This window comes from Capricornis sumatraensis, chromosome 23, assembly GCF_032405125.1.
Source record: "Capricornis sumatraensis isolate serow.1 chromosome 23, serow.2, whole genome shotgun sequence".
Classification (NCBI taxonomy): domain Eukaryota; kingdom Metazoa; phylum Chordata; class Mammalia; order Artiodactyla; family Bovidae; genus Capricornis; species Capricornis sumatraensis.
The window spans coordinates 6,187,841-6,206,016 of record NC_091091.1 but is presented as its reverse complement, the minus strand read 5'-3'; the positions used below and the strand labels follow the sequence as shown (position 1 = coordinate 6,206,016).

Genomic DNA, 18,176 nt, shown 5'->3' with positions numbered 1-18,176 from the left:
ATGGAGGACAGTATTCTTGGAGGTCAAACTCTGTGAGCAGTAATGGGAAGTGTGCCTTCTTTGCTGCATCGATGGACAGTCACTATTGAACTATGCGTGTTACACTGAACTGAATCCTTGTTAAGAGACATCTCAGCACTTACACTGAGGATAACTATGAGGGTTATTAAGATTACTGTTAGGATAACATACTAAGAGGTTGTAGCAATAGGTCAGATGACAAATAATGAGAGCCTGACTGTGATTGTTTTGGAGAGAGGGGAAATTTTGAGAACTGCTTGAAGCATGCAAAGTTATCAAGATTGGGGATTGACTGGCTATGGACAGAGAGGAAGAAAGAGAAGTCTGAGATGTCTCTCCAATTTGGCCTGGGAATAATGAACTGAAACACAGAATTCAGGAGAAGAAAACCTTACTGAGGAAGGTAAAAATAAGGTTTCAATCTTAAACATGTTGAATTTGACGTACCCACAGGTCACTCTGTGGGTTTGTTTTACAGGCAAATGCCTATTTGAGGTGGAAGGCTGAAGGAGTAGAAGAGGTTAAAGATATAACTGTGGAAGGTATCAGCATCTAAGTGTAATTAAAATTGTGCGCTCTAATGTCAGAGAGATTTCCCTTCAAAAAAAGGTGTAGGATTAAAACAAATGAGTAGACACCTCCAATACCAAAAGTTTCTTTTGGAGGTGATGGTTATGTTTATTACCTTGATTGTGGTGATGGTAACACAAAAGTACATGCATATTTCCCAACTCAAACTCACCAAATTGTATACATTAATTATCTGTCCCTTTTTGTATAGCTATTATACCTCAATAGAGATATGGGGGGGATGACTAATACAATATTTATTTTGAAAAGGTTTATGAAGAAACAGATAAAGAAAGGCAAAAAAAATCAGATATGCTTAACCATGAAAACGAAGCAAACAGGTAGCAGAAATCTCATGAAGGAGATTGTGAGATCCATCTCAAATGCAACAGTGAAGTTATTCAGATAAAAATGACATTTAGCTATAAGGAGGTCATTAGTTACTGTGGGGTTGAGGATGGATATCATTCATTATGCATCTGGTATTACACAACTGTGAATATTTATATGCACACACATGTATGCATGCATAAACATATCTATTATAATAACTGACAATAAGACTAAAAACTGGTGAAACAATAGATTCCAAGTAAATATTGTAAAAATATATGCATAACATTTTCTAATCTATTTATGAACTGCTAATTGAATACCTGAAAAATCACCAAACTTCAGAAATATCCACAAGCAGTAGGTAAATCTTTACCTCAAATATTTTAGGTAGCAGCATTAAAATGGACATCATCAAGTGTTCAAATTGTGTGGGCTTCTTTTCTTTACTTGACTGAGTATAGTGTTTGCATTATATAGTTTGACTTGACAAGAGAACCCATAAAAATCCCCACTTGTGGCCCACTTAGAAAAGAAGTATTATAGTTTTAGGCACTGCTGAACATCATGCTGAGCTACAAAAAATAAATAAAACACCACAAAGCTCCCCACCTTCATTTCACTTTTAGATTACCACATAGAGATACAACAAATATATTAATCAAAGGCAGACCACTGAGATTCAGATATATTTTGTTAAATATTAAATTGCATAGTTGAAGGAAAGATCAATTTCTTTTTAAAAATGACACTATTGCCACCCTTCTAAACACTGCAGTTTACAATGATTTTAAAACTGCTTTAAGGGTTTAAAACTGAATCATCTCACTTCATCCCAGCTGAGATTTAGAATGCAAATCTCACAGTAGTAATACATTTACGTTTCAGGTTAAATAAATTCAGCCTCTTTTATTTTAGAACTGGAAGAACATTTTGTTGACTCAGACCTCTATTTCTGTTACTTACAGCTAAAAGAAGTCAGTTCAGCATAAGAATTTCTACAAGGCATTAATTGGAAATTCTCTGGGAAGAGGCACACTCTGTATTGTATACAATGCTGAGAAGTTTTTAACCTTAACAGGCAATGTTGTTTCCAAGTAAGCCTTTTTTGCTGCCTCTGTGCAAGCATGCATGCCCAGGGCTACTGTGAAAATGGACATGAAGAACTGAAAAATAATTCTAGCCCCTAAGAACTCAGTGAGATGGTATCATGGAGGCCAGACATCTTTAATATGAGCTCCAAAATTTCTTTCAGGTGCCATCCCCGCAGTCTCCAATGACCCAAAATATGCACACAGAGTGATGTGTTGAAGCACCAACAGCAGTCAAGTATTTCTAAGTGAAAATACCCTCTGATTTCCCCTTGATAAGCTAAAGTTTGTTAGAAGGTATAAGTATCATGATCCCCTACTTCCTAAGACTCAGGGTTCGTAATGGGACCAAGCTCATCTGCCTCATTCTTACATGTTAGATACTTCCATTTTAAGAAAAAAATAGGATTTGGTCAATACTCCCCAAGCAGTTTACCAAACTTGTTTAAAATGACATAATCCCAACCACAGATCCAGCTTTCCTCTCAAGTATTTACCCTATTTGGGCTTCCCTGGTGGCTCAGAGGGTAAAGAATCCACCTGCAATGTGGGAGACCTGTGTTTGATCCCTGTGTTGGGAAGATCCCCTGGAGGAGGGCATGGCAACCCACTCCAGGACTCTTGCCTGGAGAATCCCCATGGACAGAGGAGACTGGTGGGCTACAGTCCATAGGGTCACAAGGAGTCAGACATGACTGAGAGACTAAGAATATACACATTTACACTATTTAACAATAAGTAAATACATGCATACATACATGTGTGTTCAGTCACTAAGTTGTTTGCCTCTTTGAAACCCTATGGACTGTAGCCTGTTAGGCTCCTCTGGCCATGGGATTTCCCAGGCAAGAACATTGGAGTGGATTGCCATATCTTTCTCCAAAATACATACAAACATATTTTTAATATTTCTTCTCTGTTTCATAATCTCTCTCTCTCTCTTATCTTCTGCTGGCTATCTGTCCAGCCAAGGATTTGGGATCAACTGAGAATTCTTAAGGAGCTGGTGTGAGGCCTCTTCCCCACTCTGAAGACGACTTGCTGGCATGCTTGTGGTCCAGATTCAGATCATACCTACAGATTTAGATTCTATCTCCACTGAAACATTGCAAAGGGTACTAAGCAAAACATTGCACTGACAAGTAAAGTCTTTTTATCAGTGGCTGTTTAATTAGGATTCCCTGATTTTCCACACCTGGTCTCAACATGTGCTAACCGATTTTCTAAAATTCCTCAGAGTAAATCTTCTGTTATTGACAGATGATTGACTTATTCTCAAATTGCCTCCTCAGCTCAATTCTGTCTTATATCACATCTACATGGTATATTCATTTCCTTTTTAGAATCTTACTAATTTGTTAAATTACTGCAGATGATACATGAATGCAGGTGATTTGCATGAATCCTGACAGAATCCCCTAAGTGCTTTGTGGTGTTTTTCATTTCTTTGAATATATAATCTGTATGGCACGTTTGACATTTCACATAGAGACACATAGTCTAATCTTACTGTGCAGCTTAGTTAGTAAAGAATCTGCCTGCAATGTAGGAGACCCAGGTTTGATTGACCCCTGGGTTGAGAAGATTCTCCTTGAGAAGGGAATGGCTACCCACTCCAGTATTCTTGTCTGGAGAATTCCATGGACAGAGGAGCCTGGTAGGCTACAGTCCATGTGGCCACAAAGAATCAAACAGGATTGAGTGACTAACACTTTTACTTTAGTCTATATACATTTTGGCACATCTTTACTGCTACCATATGCATTTGAGAATATGGAAAAAATTCTCAAATTTAAGCATGGTGAACTCCATCTGTGTATAGTAAGGTCTACATTAAAAATAATAATAATCTTAGCCAGATGCCAGACTATTACTAGTCATATAAAATAGTGAAATAATGCATTTGAAGCAACATGGAAGGACCTAGAGTTCATCACACTAAGTGAAGTAAGGCAGACACAGAAAGACAAATATGGTATCACTTATATGTGGAAAAAAAAATGATACAAATGCATTTATTTACCAAAAAGAAGTAAAAATATGGTTTCCAAAGAGGAAAGGTAAGAGGATAAATTAGGAGTATGGGATTAACATGCACATATTACTATATATAAATTAGATAACCAATAAGGAACCCTGACCTCTGACCACCTCATAGAGACAGACAACTGATCTAAGCTGTACCAATTTTTGAAAATTGAATGGACTGACATCGGTTGAAGCTGCTACCTTAGTGGAAGTGTCCAGAATCTCCAGTTGCTGAGGCCTCCATGGACTGTGACCCATGGAGACCATTGTCAACATTAGGTCACAGAGATGGGGATGGGAGAGACGTCCACTGCTGCTTCAAGGCCAGAATCTGGCCAGTGGATGGCCATGGCTAGGGCTCTGGAGTTCTGAAGGACACAGCCCTCAGTCTGGTCTCATACTCCCAGGTCACCTGGCAGCCCCGTGGCCAGAGGACCCCAGGGAGAAAGCTATGACTTGCCTTTCACCACTCTCTCTGCCCCAGGAACACTGCCAGGCTGACAGAGCTGAGCAGGACCTTTAATTTGCACTAAAGATTCCATGCTAAGCATCACATGCTGATAGTCATGGACTAATGGCTTAGAACACGTTCTGCCCATTACAAACATAATCTGGAAAAAAATGTGTATATATGTGTAACTGAATCACTTGGCTACACAGTTGAAACTAGCACAGCATTGTAAATCAACTATACTTCAATTTTTAAGTTTATTTTTAATACTCTGATGAAACTTTTGCTCTGTGTAAACCATAAATATTGCTTCAGAAGTATTACCAATTGTTTGACATTATAATACTACCTTAATAAATTAAAAGTTCTTTCATTGAATTATTCATAGATACTAAAACATTAGGACTTCTCTGATGGCACAGATGGTAAAGAATCTGTCTACATTGCAGGGTTAGATCCTTGAGTCAGGAAGATCCCCTGGAGAAGGGAATGACTAACCAATCTAGTAAGCTTGCCTGTTGAATTCCATGGACAGAGGAGCCTGGCTAGCTACAATTCATGGAGTCACAAAGAATAGAATTCAACTGAGCAACTCACAAAATATTAGAACAAAAACTCAAAGTTGGTAACTCAAATTGAACATAACATAGCATACATATTTTGGGTCTTCAGTTCAGTTCAGTTCAGTTCAGTCGCTCAGTCATGTCCGACTCTTTGCAACACCATGAACTGCAGCATACCAGGCCTCCCTGTCCATCACCATCTCCCAGAGTTCACTCAGACTCGCATCCATTGAGTCAGTGATGCCATCCAGCCATCTCATCCTCGGTTGTCCCCTTCTCTTCCTGCGCCCAATCCCTCCCAGCATCCGAGTCTTTTCCAATGAGTCAACTCTTTGCATGAGGTGGCCAAAGTACTGGAGCTTCAGCTTTAGCATCATTCCTTCCAAAGAAATCCAAGGGCTGATCTCCTTCAGAATGGACTCGTTGGATCTCCTTTAGAATGGACTCGTTGGATCTCCTTGCAGTCCAAGGGACTCTCAAGAGTCTTCAACACCACAGTTCAAACACATCAATTCTTTGGCACTCAGCCTTCTTCACACTCCAACTCTCACATCCATACATGACTATTGGTAAAACCGTAGCCTTGACTAGACGGACCTTAGTCAGCAAAGTAATGTCTCTGCTTTTGAATATGCTATCTAGGTTGGTCATCACTTTTCTTCCAAGGAGTAAGTGTCTTTTAATTTCATGGCTGCAGTCACCATCTGCAGTGATTTTGGAGCCCCCCAAAATAAAGTCTGACACTGTTTCCACTGTTTGCCCATCTATTTCCCATGAAGTGATGGGACCGGATCCCATGATCTTCGTTTTCTGAATGTTGAGCTTTAAGCCAATTTTTTCACTCTCCTCTTTCACTTTCATCAAGAGGCTTTTTAGTTCCCCTTCACTTTCTGCCATAAGGGTGGTGTCATCTGCATATCAGAGGTTATTGATATTTCTCCTGGCAATCTTGATTCCAGCTTGTGTTTCTTCCAGTCCAGCATTTTTCACAATGTACTCTGCATATAAGTTAAATAAGCAGGGTGGCTATATACAGCCTTGATGTAAGTGTGTCTTAATAATTTTGAATAGCAGTTAAAATTAAAATTTATACAGGAGGGATTAGATCTGAAAGAGTGCCTGAAGAACTATGGATGTAGGTTAATGATATTGTATAGGAAGCAGTGGGCGATCTCCAAGAAAAAGAAATGAAAAAAAGGCAAAATGGTTGTCTGAAAAAGTCTTACAAGTAGCTGAGAAAAGGAGAGAAGCAAAAGGCAAAGGAGAAAAGAAAAGATATACCCATCTGAATGCAAAACTCCAAAGAATAGCAAGGAGAGATAAGAAATGTTTTCTAAATGAACAATGCAAAGAAATTTTCCCATTCTATGAAAAACTAGAGATAAGAAAGACTAGAGATCTCTTCAAGAAAATTAGATACCAACGGAATACTTCATGCAAAGATGGGCACAATAAAGGACAGAAACAGTATGGACCTAACCAGAAATGGAAGGTATCAAGAAGAGGTGGCAAGAATACACAGAACTACACAGAAAAGATGTTAATGACCCAGATAACCACATGGGGGCTTCTCTTGCAACTCACTTGGTAAATATTCTGCCTGCAACAGAGGACAGCAGGTTCTATTCCTGGGTCAGGACGACCCCCTGGAGAAGGAAATGGAAACCCACAACATTATTCTTGCCTGGAGAATCTCATGGTCTGAGGAGCCTGGCAGGCTAACGTCCATGGGGTTGCAAGAGTCAGACGTGAATTAGAGAGTAAACCAACACCATCAACCACGATGGGACTCACTTAGAGCCAGACATTTGGAAGTATGAAATCAAGTGGGCCTTTGGAAGCATCACTACCAACAAAGCTCATGGAGGTGATGGAATTTCAGCTGAGTTATTTCAAATCCAAAAACATGATGCTGTGAAAGTGCTGCATGCAATATGCCAGGAAATTTGGAAAACTCGGCAGTGACCACAAGACTGGAAAAGGTCAGTTTTCATTCCAATCCCCAAACAGGGAAATGCCAAAGAATGTTCAAACTATAGAAGAACTGAACTCAATTCACATGTTAGCAAAATAATACTCAAAATTTTCCCAGCCAGGCTTCAACATATATGAACTGAGAAATTCTAGATGTTCAAGCTGGATTTAGAAAAGGCAGAGGAATCAGAGATCAAATTTCCAGCATCTGTTGGATCATAGAAAAAGCAAGAGGATTCCAGAAAAACATCTACTTCTGCTTCCTTGACTAGGCTAAAATGTTTTATTCTATGAATCACAACAAACTGTGGAAAATTCTTAAAGAGATAGGAATACCAGACCCCTTTACCTGTGTCCTGTGAAACCTGTATGCAAGTCAAGAAGCAACAGTTAGAACCCAACATGTAGCAATAGACAGTTTCAAAATTGTGAAAGGAGTATTACAAGGCTGTATATTGTTACCCTGCTTATTTAAATTATATGCAGAGTACATCATGCAAAATGCTGGGCTGGTTGAAGCATAAGCTGGAAACAAGATTGCCAGATGAAACATCAATAACCTCAGATATGCAGATAACACCACTTTTATGACAGAAAGTGAAGAGGAACTAAAGAGACTCTTAAGGAAAGTTAAAAAGGAGAGTGAAAAAGCTGGCTTAAAACTCAACACTTAAAAAACAAAGACCATGGCAATTGGTTCCATCACTTCATGTCAAATAGATGGGGAACAATGCAAACAGTGACAGAGTTTATTTTCTTGGGCTCCAAAATCACAGCAGATGGTGACTGCAGCCATGGAATTAAAAGACATTTACTCCTTGAAAGAAACACTATAATAAACCCAGACAGCATATTAAAAAGCAGAGACTACCTTGCCAACAAAGGTCCATCTAGTCAAAGTTATGGTTTTTCTAATAGTCATGTATAGATGTGAGAGTTAAGCCATAAAGAAGTCTGAACACCAAAGAATTGATGCTTTTGAGCTCTGATGTTGGAGAAGACTCTTGAGAGACCCTTGGACTACAAGGAGATCAAACCAGTCAATTCTAAAGGAAATCATCCTAAATATTCATTAGAAGGACTGATGATAAAGCTGAGGCTCCAGTACTTTGATCACCTGATGCAAAGAGCTGACTCATTAGAAATGACCCTGATGCTGTGAAGATTGAAGGCTGGAGGAGGAGGGGATGACAGAGGATGAGATGTTTGCATGGCATCACTGAATCAATGGACATGAATTTGAGCAAGTTTCAGGAGTTGGTGAAGAACAGGGGAGCCTGGCATGCTACAGTCGATGGGGATGCAAAGAGTCAAACATGACAGAGCGACTGAATAACAACAAAAATAACAACTTAAGCCACTGAATGAAATTACTGTATTATATAATTATCATTAGGAGATAATTCAGTTCCACAACAGGAGACCATTCAGTTCAGTTAAGTTCAGTCGCTCAATCGTGTCAGACTCTTTGCAACCCCATGAATTGCAGCATGCCAGGCCTCCCTGTCCATCACCAACTCCCGGAGTTCACTCAGACTCACGTCCATCGAGTCCGTGATGCCATCCAGCCATCTCATCCTCTGTCATCCCCTTCTCCTACTGCTCCCAATCCCTCCCAGCATCAGAGTCTTTCCCAATGAGTCAACTCTTTGCATGAGGTGGTCAAAGTACTGGAGTTTCAGCTTTAGCATCATTCCTTCCAAAAAAATCCCAGGGCTGATCTCCTTCAGAATGGACTGGTTGGATCTCCTTGCAGTCCAAGGGACTCTCAAGAGTCTTCTCCAACACCATAGTTCAAACGCATCAATTCTTCAGCACTCAGCCTTCTTCACACTCCAACTCTCACATCCATACATGACTACTGGAAAAACCATAGCCTTGACTAGACGGACCTTAGTTGGCAAAGTAATGTCTCTGCTTTTGAATATGCTATCTAGTTTGGTCAAAAATTTTCCTCCAAGGAGTAAGCGTATTTTAATTTCATGGCTGCAATCAGCATCTGCGTGATTTTAGAGGCCCAAAAATTAAAGTCTGACACTGTTTCCACTGTTTGCCCATCTATTTCCCATGAAGTGATGGGACCGGATCCCATGATCTTCGTTTTCTGAATGTTGAGCTTTAAGCCAATTTTTTCACTCTTTGACTTTCATCAAGAGGCTTTTTAGTTCGTCTTCACTTTCTGCCATAAGAGTGGTGTCATCTGTATAGCTGAGGTTATTGATATTTATCCTGGCAATCTTGATTCCAGCTTGTGTTTCTTCCAGTCCAGCGTTTCTCATGATGTACTCTGCATATAAGTTAAATAAGCAGGGTGACAATATACAGCCTTGACGTACTCCTTTTCCTATTTGGAACTAGTCTGTTGTTCCATGTCCAGTGCTAACTTTTGCTTCCTGACCTGCATACAGATTTCTCAAGAGACAGGTCAGGTGGTCTGGTATTCCTATCTCTTTCAGAATTTTCCACAGTTTATTGTGATCCACACAGTCAAAGGTTTAGGCATAGTAAATAAGGCAGAAATAGTTGTTTTTCTGGAACTCTCTTGCTTTTTCCATGATCCAGCAGATGTTGGCAATTTGATCTCTGGTTCTTCTGCCTTTTCTAAAACCAGCTTGAACATCAGGAAGTTCATGGTTCACATATTGCTGAAGCCTGGCTTGGAGAATTTTGAGCACTATTTTACTAGCGTGGGAGATGAGTGCAATTGTGCGGCAGTTTAAGCATTCTTTGACATTGCCTTTCTTTGGGATTGGAATGAAAACTGAACTCTTCCAGTCCTGTGGCCACTGCTGAGTTTTCCAAATTTGCTGGCATACTGAGTGCAACACTTTCACAGCATCATCTTTCAGGATTTGAAATAGCTCAGCTGAAATTCCATCACCTCCACTAGCTTTGTTCATAGTGATGCTTTCTAAGGCCCTCTTGACTTCGCATTCCAGGATGTCTGGCTCTACATTAGAGATCACACATTCATGATTATCTGGGTCGAGAAGATCTTTTTTGTACAGTTCTTCTGTGTATTCTTGCCACCTCTTCTTAATATCTTCTGCTTCTGTTAGTTCCATAACATTTCTGTCCTTTATTGAGCCCATCTTTGCATGAAATGTTCCCTTGGTATCTCTTGTTTTCTTGAAGGGATCTCTAGTCTTTCCCATTCTGTTCTTTTCCATTTCTTTGCATTGATCACGGAAGAAAGCTTTTTTTTATCTCTTCTTGCTATTCTTTGGAACTCTGCATTCAGATGCTTATATCTTTCCTTTTCTCCTTTGGTTTTCACCTCTCTTCTTTTCACAGCTATTTGCAAGGCCTCCCCAGACAGCCATTTTGCTTTTTTGCATTTCTTTTCCATGGGAATTGTCTTGATCCCTGTCTCCTGTACAATGTCACGAACCCCATTCCATAGTTCATCAGGCACTCTATCTATCAGATCTAGGCCCTTAAATCTATTTCTCACTTCCACTGTATAATCATAAGGAGACCATTACAAGGCATCAAAATTCCATTTTTTGAACATTACAACTTCTCTGGAACTGTGCTGAATCAGTTGGATGCACTTTCCTTGGTTGTTTTCCTTTTCCTTTGTACTTTCAAACTCATTTTAATCTTTATGAAAACATGCTATTGCCTAAAAATCAGGACAATTTTTGCTTTATCTAAGTCTATTGAGTGCTGAAGTCTATATTTCAATTTTTAATGCTGAAAAGTTATAGAGATCATTTCATATCAAATTTAGGATCTAAAAAATAATGCTAAGAAAATTAATGCTATAATTCTTTTTTTTTAGTAATAATTTTTTTTTCCTTTATTTTAATTTACAATACTGTATTGGTTTTGCCATACATTGACATGAATCAACCACGGGTGTACATGCATTCCCAAACATGAACCCCCCACACACCTCCCTCCCCATAATGTCTCTCTGGGTCATCACCGTGCACCAGCCCCAAGCATGCTGTATCCTGCGTCAGACATAGACTGGCGATGCGATTCTTACATGATAGTATACATGTTACAATGCCATTCTCCCAAATCATCCCACCCTCTCCCTCTCCCTCTGAGTCCAAAAGTCCGTTATACACAGCTGTGTCTTTTTTGCTGTCTTGCATACAGGGTCGTCATTGCCATCTTTCTAAATTCCATATATATATGTTAGTATACTGTATTGGTGTTTTTCTTTCTGGCTTACTTCACTCTGTATAATCGGCTCCAGTTTCATCCATCTCATCAGAACTGATTCAAATGTATTCTTTTTAACGGCTGAGTAATACTCCATTGTGTATATGTATCACAGCTTTCTTATCCATTCATCTGCTGATGGACATCTAGGTTGTTTCCATGTCCTGGCTATTATAAACAGTGCTGTGATGAACATTGGGGTACATGTGTCTCTTTCAGTTCTGGTTTCCTCGGTGTGTATGCCCAGCAGTGGGATTGCTGGGTCATAAGGTAGTTCTATTTGCAATTTTTTAAGGAATCTCCACACTGTTCTCCAAAGTGGCTGTACTAGTTTGCATTCCCACCAACAGTGTAGGAGGGTTCCCTTTTCTCCACACCCTCTCCAGCATTTATTGCTTGCAGATTTTTGGATCGCAGCCATTCTGACTGGTATGAAGTGGTACCTCATTGTGGTTTTGATTTGCATTTCTCTAAAATGAGTGATGTTGAGCATCTTTTCATGTGTTTGTTAGCCATCTGTATGTCTTCTTTGGAGAAATGTCTATTTAGTTCTATAATTCTTTTAAGATAAAGAATCCTTAGGAAAAGTGGCAAGAAAAGTTAGAAGCAAGAAAAAAATTAAATTAAAAATCAATCAGCATGCTAATGTCTATGTATGTGTTATGAGCTGTGGGCTCATATGTGTTATTCCCTACACGCTTTACTTAATCCTCCAATGCTAATTAAATTAAAAGAAATGGAAAAAAAATTTTCCCAAATTTCCAATATCTGTTTATTTTATCTGAATACTTGCTAGATATTATCAAAAATCTTTTCTGTTGTCTTCAAAGTGGCATCCTAGAGTGACAACTGTATTTTAATTTTCATTATGATTATACTATTATATTAGTTCAAGCTTCAATGTCTGGATTATTATTATATGCCTTCCAATTCAGCTTTCTAGATTTTTAATCTCCTATTACAATCTACTCAGGAGTAATCATTATAAAATAATAATCTAGTGGTGCCCCATCTCACACCCTCTAGAGGTACCCTCAGCACCATCTGCAATATGGCATAGAGAAACATTTATGATATGCATAATTTACTTAATATAATTATGACATTATTCATTCTGTTACCTTTCTTTTGAAAGGAAACCCCTATCCCCTCCAATTTCTTTCTTACCAGTATGCATCCTTCATGAGTCAACTTCAACATGACCTTCTTTCTCTGTTTTCAGCACATGCCCCTCGTTGATTGAGTCACTTTGTTTGATTGGTGTAACCAAAGCTGTCAATGGCCCACGCATGTTCCTCAGAGTAAGTATTCACTCTGGTCAACTACCCTCTGCTAGTAACTGCAGTCTCACTGAACGGCCTTATATCAGATTTGCAGAGAACTGGCTGCTTGAAACAGGAAGTGCAGAAAATATGCCCTCATCCACAGCATCACTGACCAAGAACTCTCAGGTTTTAATGTGTGAAATTACCAGTCTCATCACTCTCAGGATCAGTAATTCTGGGGAATGTGTTTTGTGTCATTTCCCAGAATTTTATCTGTGGATTAAGTTCTAGTTCTCTTAATAGTAGCTGGTTAACTGTCTAGTCAAGGCTATGGTTTTTCCAGTGGTCATGTATGGATGTGAGAGTTGGACTGTGAAGAAAGCTGAGTGCAGAAGAATTGATGCTTTTGAACTGTGGTGTTGGAGAAGACTCTTGAGCATCCCTTGGACTTCAAGGAGATACAACCAGCCCATCCTAAAGGAGATTATTCCTGGGTGTTCATTGGAAGGACTGATGCTAAAGCTGAAACTCCAATACTTTGTCCACCACATGCAAAGAGTTGACTCATTGGAAAAGACTCTGATGCTGGGAGGGATTGAGGGCAGTAGGAGAAGGGGACGACAGAGGATGAGATGGCTGGATGGCATCACTGACTCGATGGACATGAGTTTGGGTGAACTCTGGAAGTTGGTGATGGACAGGGAAGCCCGGCTTGCTGCAGTTCATGGGATTGCAGAGAGTCAAACACGACTGAGCGACTGAACTGAACTGAACTGAACTGAAATTCCTTTATTGGCTTCCTTCTCTTCTCTGCATCACTTCCACTTCCTCACTTCCCTACTAGTATTACTTTAAGGTCTCAGAAAGAAACTATTTATACCTGAAACTTTATCTCTAGGTTGTTTTTTTTTTTTTTTTTTTCTTTTCCTTGTAGAATCCACAGTAAAACTTTTCATACCAGAAGTATCGTGTGAGATTCTGGAATTGAATGGCTTGTTGGCCATATGACATAAAGACCACCTGGCATGTTTTAACAAAAAAAAAATTACAAGACTCTCTCTTGCGGTGAAGTAGAAAGGTGTAAGGGGATACATGCCTCTCATCACTTTCTCCAGGATTTGAGAAATATAGTGACACTAATAATGACAATGACTATTGTGTTGACGGTTCTTGCAAGTATTGTCAGTGCTCTCAGAAAAAAAAAAACTCATGAGCCCAACCCTAAATAAGAAGTTCTCCATCACAGTATTTAAAGACACTCTCCTTTTTTAAAGTTAGAGAGGAGATTGGACTGAAAAATGGGGCTTTTGTTTGACTGTAATAGTAGTTAAATTGTAGATATTTACTGCAAAACACCAGCAAATCTCTTTGTTTTAACTCCAGGGTCTGAGAGGAAAGAGGTAGGATCCTAAAACCTGAACTTGGGAAAGAAGGTGTATTCTTTCTTTGTGCAGAGACCACATAGATGCCTTATCTGAGATCAACACTCCAAAATACATGTATGTTCCTTCAAAATTTTCCTTCATCTTATGGTTTCTAGACCACTATGTTCAAGACCAGGCATGCCCTAAATGAAAAAAGCATTGTCTCTGATTTAAGAAAAACAAGATTATTCATCAAAAGTGTAACAAAAACTGGCTAATAGTTCCAGTTAAAACTTAAGAGAACATGTCTAGGAATAAGTGTTGAGTACACTGGACAGGAATGGTCTGAAATATAAGGTACGCTAAGTCACTAAATCGTGTCTGACTCTTTTGCAACCCTATGGACTGTAGCCCACCAGGCATCTCTGCCCATGAGATTTTCCAGACAAGAATACTTGAGTGGGTTGCCATTTCCTTCTCCAGATTATCTTCAAGGAGGAGGGATAAAACCTGAATCTCCTGCACTGGCAGGTGGATTCTTTACCACTGAGCTACTAGGGAAACCCATAAGGTACACAAGAGATGCTAAAAATATGTTTACACAAGCAAATGACTTTACATTTAAACATTTGTGTTTTGGGTATACAATTCCAAATTTATACTTAATGGTACTACTAGTGCCTTCTGGGAAGCCTGTGATAATTACATACTTCTCTAAAAATTCTTGTAATGTCAGGAAATAAAAATATATATTAAATAAGAAGATAATACTCTCAAATAAATCAGTTTAAATTACACAATGGTCATAAAATATAAATCAACAAGCTTAAAAACTTAAATGGTAATGCACACAATATGATTAATAAAAAAAATCTTGAAAGTTATCCAGCACAGTGATCAAAGATGAATGCACTTTATTACCATCTTGCCTTATACCCAAGTGATTTTGCTGATTGCTTTCAAATAATTCTGATGTCCCTCATTTAACACATGGCATTAGTTGAATCTCTTTTCAAATTAAAGTGTAAAAAGTTTACTAACTTATAAATAATACATTTAAGATACATACACATACTCCACTTACCCTTACTTGACCCACAAAGGCATTGGCTTCTTCTTCTACCACTGACAGATTTCTGGGCAGATAGGGATCAAAGGCTGGTGCGTTGTCATTGACATCTGTCACCACCACGTTTACTGTGGCAGTTGAGGTCTTAAAGAAAAAAAAAAAAGTGATTAAATGTGAGAGGAGTTATTTTTTTTTGATGTCAGTTAATTGGTTATCTGGGCATTTGTCTATCTGAAAAGCATTTCATTACCATTCCTATTCCTTAGCTTTCAAAAAAAAAAGACAAGGAAAAAAAGGAAGCTCGCAATCTTCAAACACCTCACAAATAAATAAAAGTCAGGTGGGGAAAACAAATGATGACATTAAAGGGCAAGCATCTTCTTGAAAATGTCAAGTATTTCCTGGAGGCTTACTTTCAGAAAGTGCTTTTACCTTTATCTTGTTCACATTTTCTGAATGGTAAGCTTTTGTTTATATATACACGCACCTCTTTTTCTCTGAAATGTAACATTTCTGCAGTTTTTTACCATGTACATGTAGCACTGTTCAAAAATATAACTAGTACATTATAAGATAACATGGTATATCAAATGGGTATTTTCAGGTAAGAAAATACTACCAGAAAATACTACATTAGTAATTTTCTATATACACATCTAAACCAAAAGTTTGAGTATCATACACTGCTAATTTAAAAAAAAAAAAAAAAAAACACCTTATGGTTATACAGCCTAAGGAAATGGTAAGTGGGCAACCTTACTAGTGGTATGTGCTTCCTGGTTAAAAGGTGAAATCCCTGGCCTGATGCAACCTGAGAATATAATTTGGGTCAATGACTTTTGCATAATCAAGGAACATCTTCATACGTGATGCAAATTGGAAACTGTTCTTTCTAATCAAAGCCTGAGTATAGTTTATGACCTGCACCCATCTCTGTCACATGGTGGGGAAGATCACAGAAGGCTGAGACCAAAATTAGAGAAAGCAAGGATGCTAGTCTGGAAAATGAAAAACCCATTATGCTATAATCTTAAATATTTAATAACATGCAAATAAAAAGTAGGAGGAAAAAGAAGGATGAAACTATCATGGGTGAATTATTTACATTTGTTTATATATATATAAAAAAAAAAACAAAAACATTATCCTAATCTGTTTAAGTGAGGTGGGGTGAAAGACTAGAGAGCTGAACATAAAGAAATGACTTAAAGGAAGTGAATCTGAAGAAATTTTACAGTAGTCATGGGACTATGGATGTCAAAAAACTGGGTTTCCTAACTACTAAGACCCAGATAATGACTATGGTGTGATAACTCACCTAAAACCAGATATCTTGGAATGCGATATCAAGTGGGCCTTGGGAAGCATCCCTACAAACCAAGTTAGTGGAAGTAATGGAATTCAAGCTGAGCAATGTCAAATCCTAAAAGATGATGCTGTTAAAGTGCTGCATTCAATATGCTAGCAAATTTGGAAAACTCAGCAGTGGCCACAAGCTAGAAAAAGTCAGTTTTCATTCAAATTTCAAAGAAAGACAATGCCAAAAAATGTGCAAACTACCTCACAATTGCACTCATTTCACACCCTAACAAAGAAATACCCAAAACTCTCCAAGATAGACTTCAACAGTTTGTAAACTGAGAACTTCCAGATGTTTAACCTGGATTTAGAAAAGGCAGAGGAACCAGAGATCAAATTGCCAACATCTGTTGGATCATAGAAAAAGCAAGAGAATTCCAGAACATCTACTTCTGCTTCACTGACTACGCTAAAGCCTGTGACTGTGTGTATTACAACAAACTGTGGAAAATTCTTGAAGAGATGGGAATACCAGACCACCTCCCATGAAACCTATATGCAGGTCAAGAAGCAACAATTAGAACTGTCATGGAACAATGGACTGGCTCAAAATTGGGAAAGGAGTATGTCAAGGCTGTATATTACTACCTTGCTTATTTAACTTATATGCATAGGACATCATGTGAAAAGCTGGACTGGATGAAGCACAAGCTGGAATCAAGATTGCTGGGAGAAATATCAACAAATTTAGATATGTAGATGACATCACTAATTGCAGAAAGTGAAGAGGAACCAAAGAGCCTCTTGATGAAGAGATGAGAGTGAAAAAACTGGCTTAAAACTCAATATTCAAAAACGAAGATTATGGCATTCGGTCCCATTATTTCATGCCAAAGCGATGGAGAAAAAATGGAAACAGTGACAGACCTCATTTTGAGGAGCCCCAAAAGCACTGCAGGTGGTGACTGCAACCATGAAATTAAAAGACACTTGCTCCTTGGAAGTAAAGCTGTGACAAACCTAGATAGCATATTAAAAACCAGAGACATTGTTTAGCTGACAAAGGTCTGTCTAGTCAAAGCTATGTTTTCCAGCAGTCTTGTATGAATGTGAAATTTGGACTGTAAAGAAGGCTGAGTGTCAAAGGGTTGGTGTTTTGAGCTCTGTTGGAGAATACTCTTGAGAGTCCCTTGGACTGCAAGGAGATCCAAGCAGTCAATTCTAAAGGAAATCAAATGAATATTCATTAGAAGGACTTGTGCTGAAGCTGAATACTTTGGCCACCTGATGCAAAGAGCCAATTCATTAGAAAGCATCCTGATGCTTGAAAAAATTGATAGCAGTAAGAGAAGGGGAAAATAGAGGATGAGATGGTTGGATGGCATCACTGACTCAATGGATATGAATTTGAGCAGGCTCCGGAAGATGGTGAACAGGGAAGCCTGGTGTGCTACAATCTTTAGGTCCAGAAAGAACTGGGCATGACTGAGTGACTGAGCAACAACAAAGAAGGAAAGCTCCTGGTAAATACCCCATCCTTCCTGTTGGGATAACTGAAGTTCTGTCCTCTATGAATAAACAATCAGCCTCGTGTCTCAGATGGTAAAGAATCTGCCTACATGCAGGAGACCCAGGTTCGATTCCTGGGTCTGGAAGATCCCTTTAAATGAATGGCAACCCACTCCAGTATTCTTGCCTAGAGAATTCCATGGACAGAGAAGTCTGGTGATGGAGTCACAAAGAGTCAGATATGACTGGTGAGTAATACTGCATAAGTTCTAGACCAGGCCTTACTCAGATCAAAATCCAATAGTCAAATTTTGGTTGGATTTATCTGATCTGTCCTCATTTTAAGAGATGTATAGTAAATCTTCTTTTGAACAATATAATTTTATTCTCTCTATAAATTTTCATATATTATGTCCAGCAGTCATTAAAAATTTACCATTCATAGGAAGGAATTCTTGGGTAT

At 38.7% G+C, this 18,176-nt stretch overlaps 1 protein-coding gene across 14 annotated transcripts in view; it reads right to left on the bottom strand.

Moving 5' to 3' along the window:
- Positions 1-18,176, bottom strand: part of PCDH15 (protocadherin related 15) — an 874,382-nt gene that overhangs the window by 286,524 nt on the left and 569,682 nt on the right. For all 14 annotated transcript variants that reach the window (XM_068961317.1, XM_068961319.1, XM_068961315.1 and 11 more), the window contains one exon: positions 14,917-15,049. In XM_068961317.1, coding sequence (XP_068817418.1) covers positions 14,917-15,049 — 133 coding nt within the window. The remainder of the gene's footprint in view (positions 1-14,916; positions 15,050-18,176) is intronic.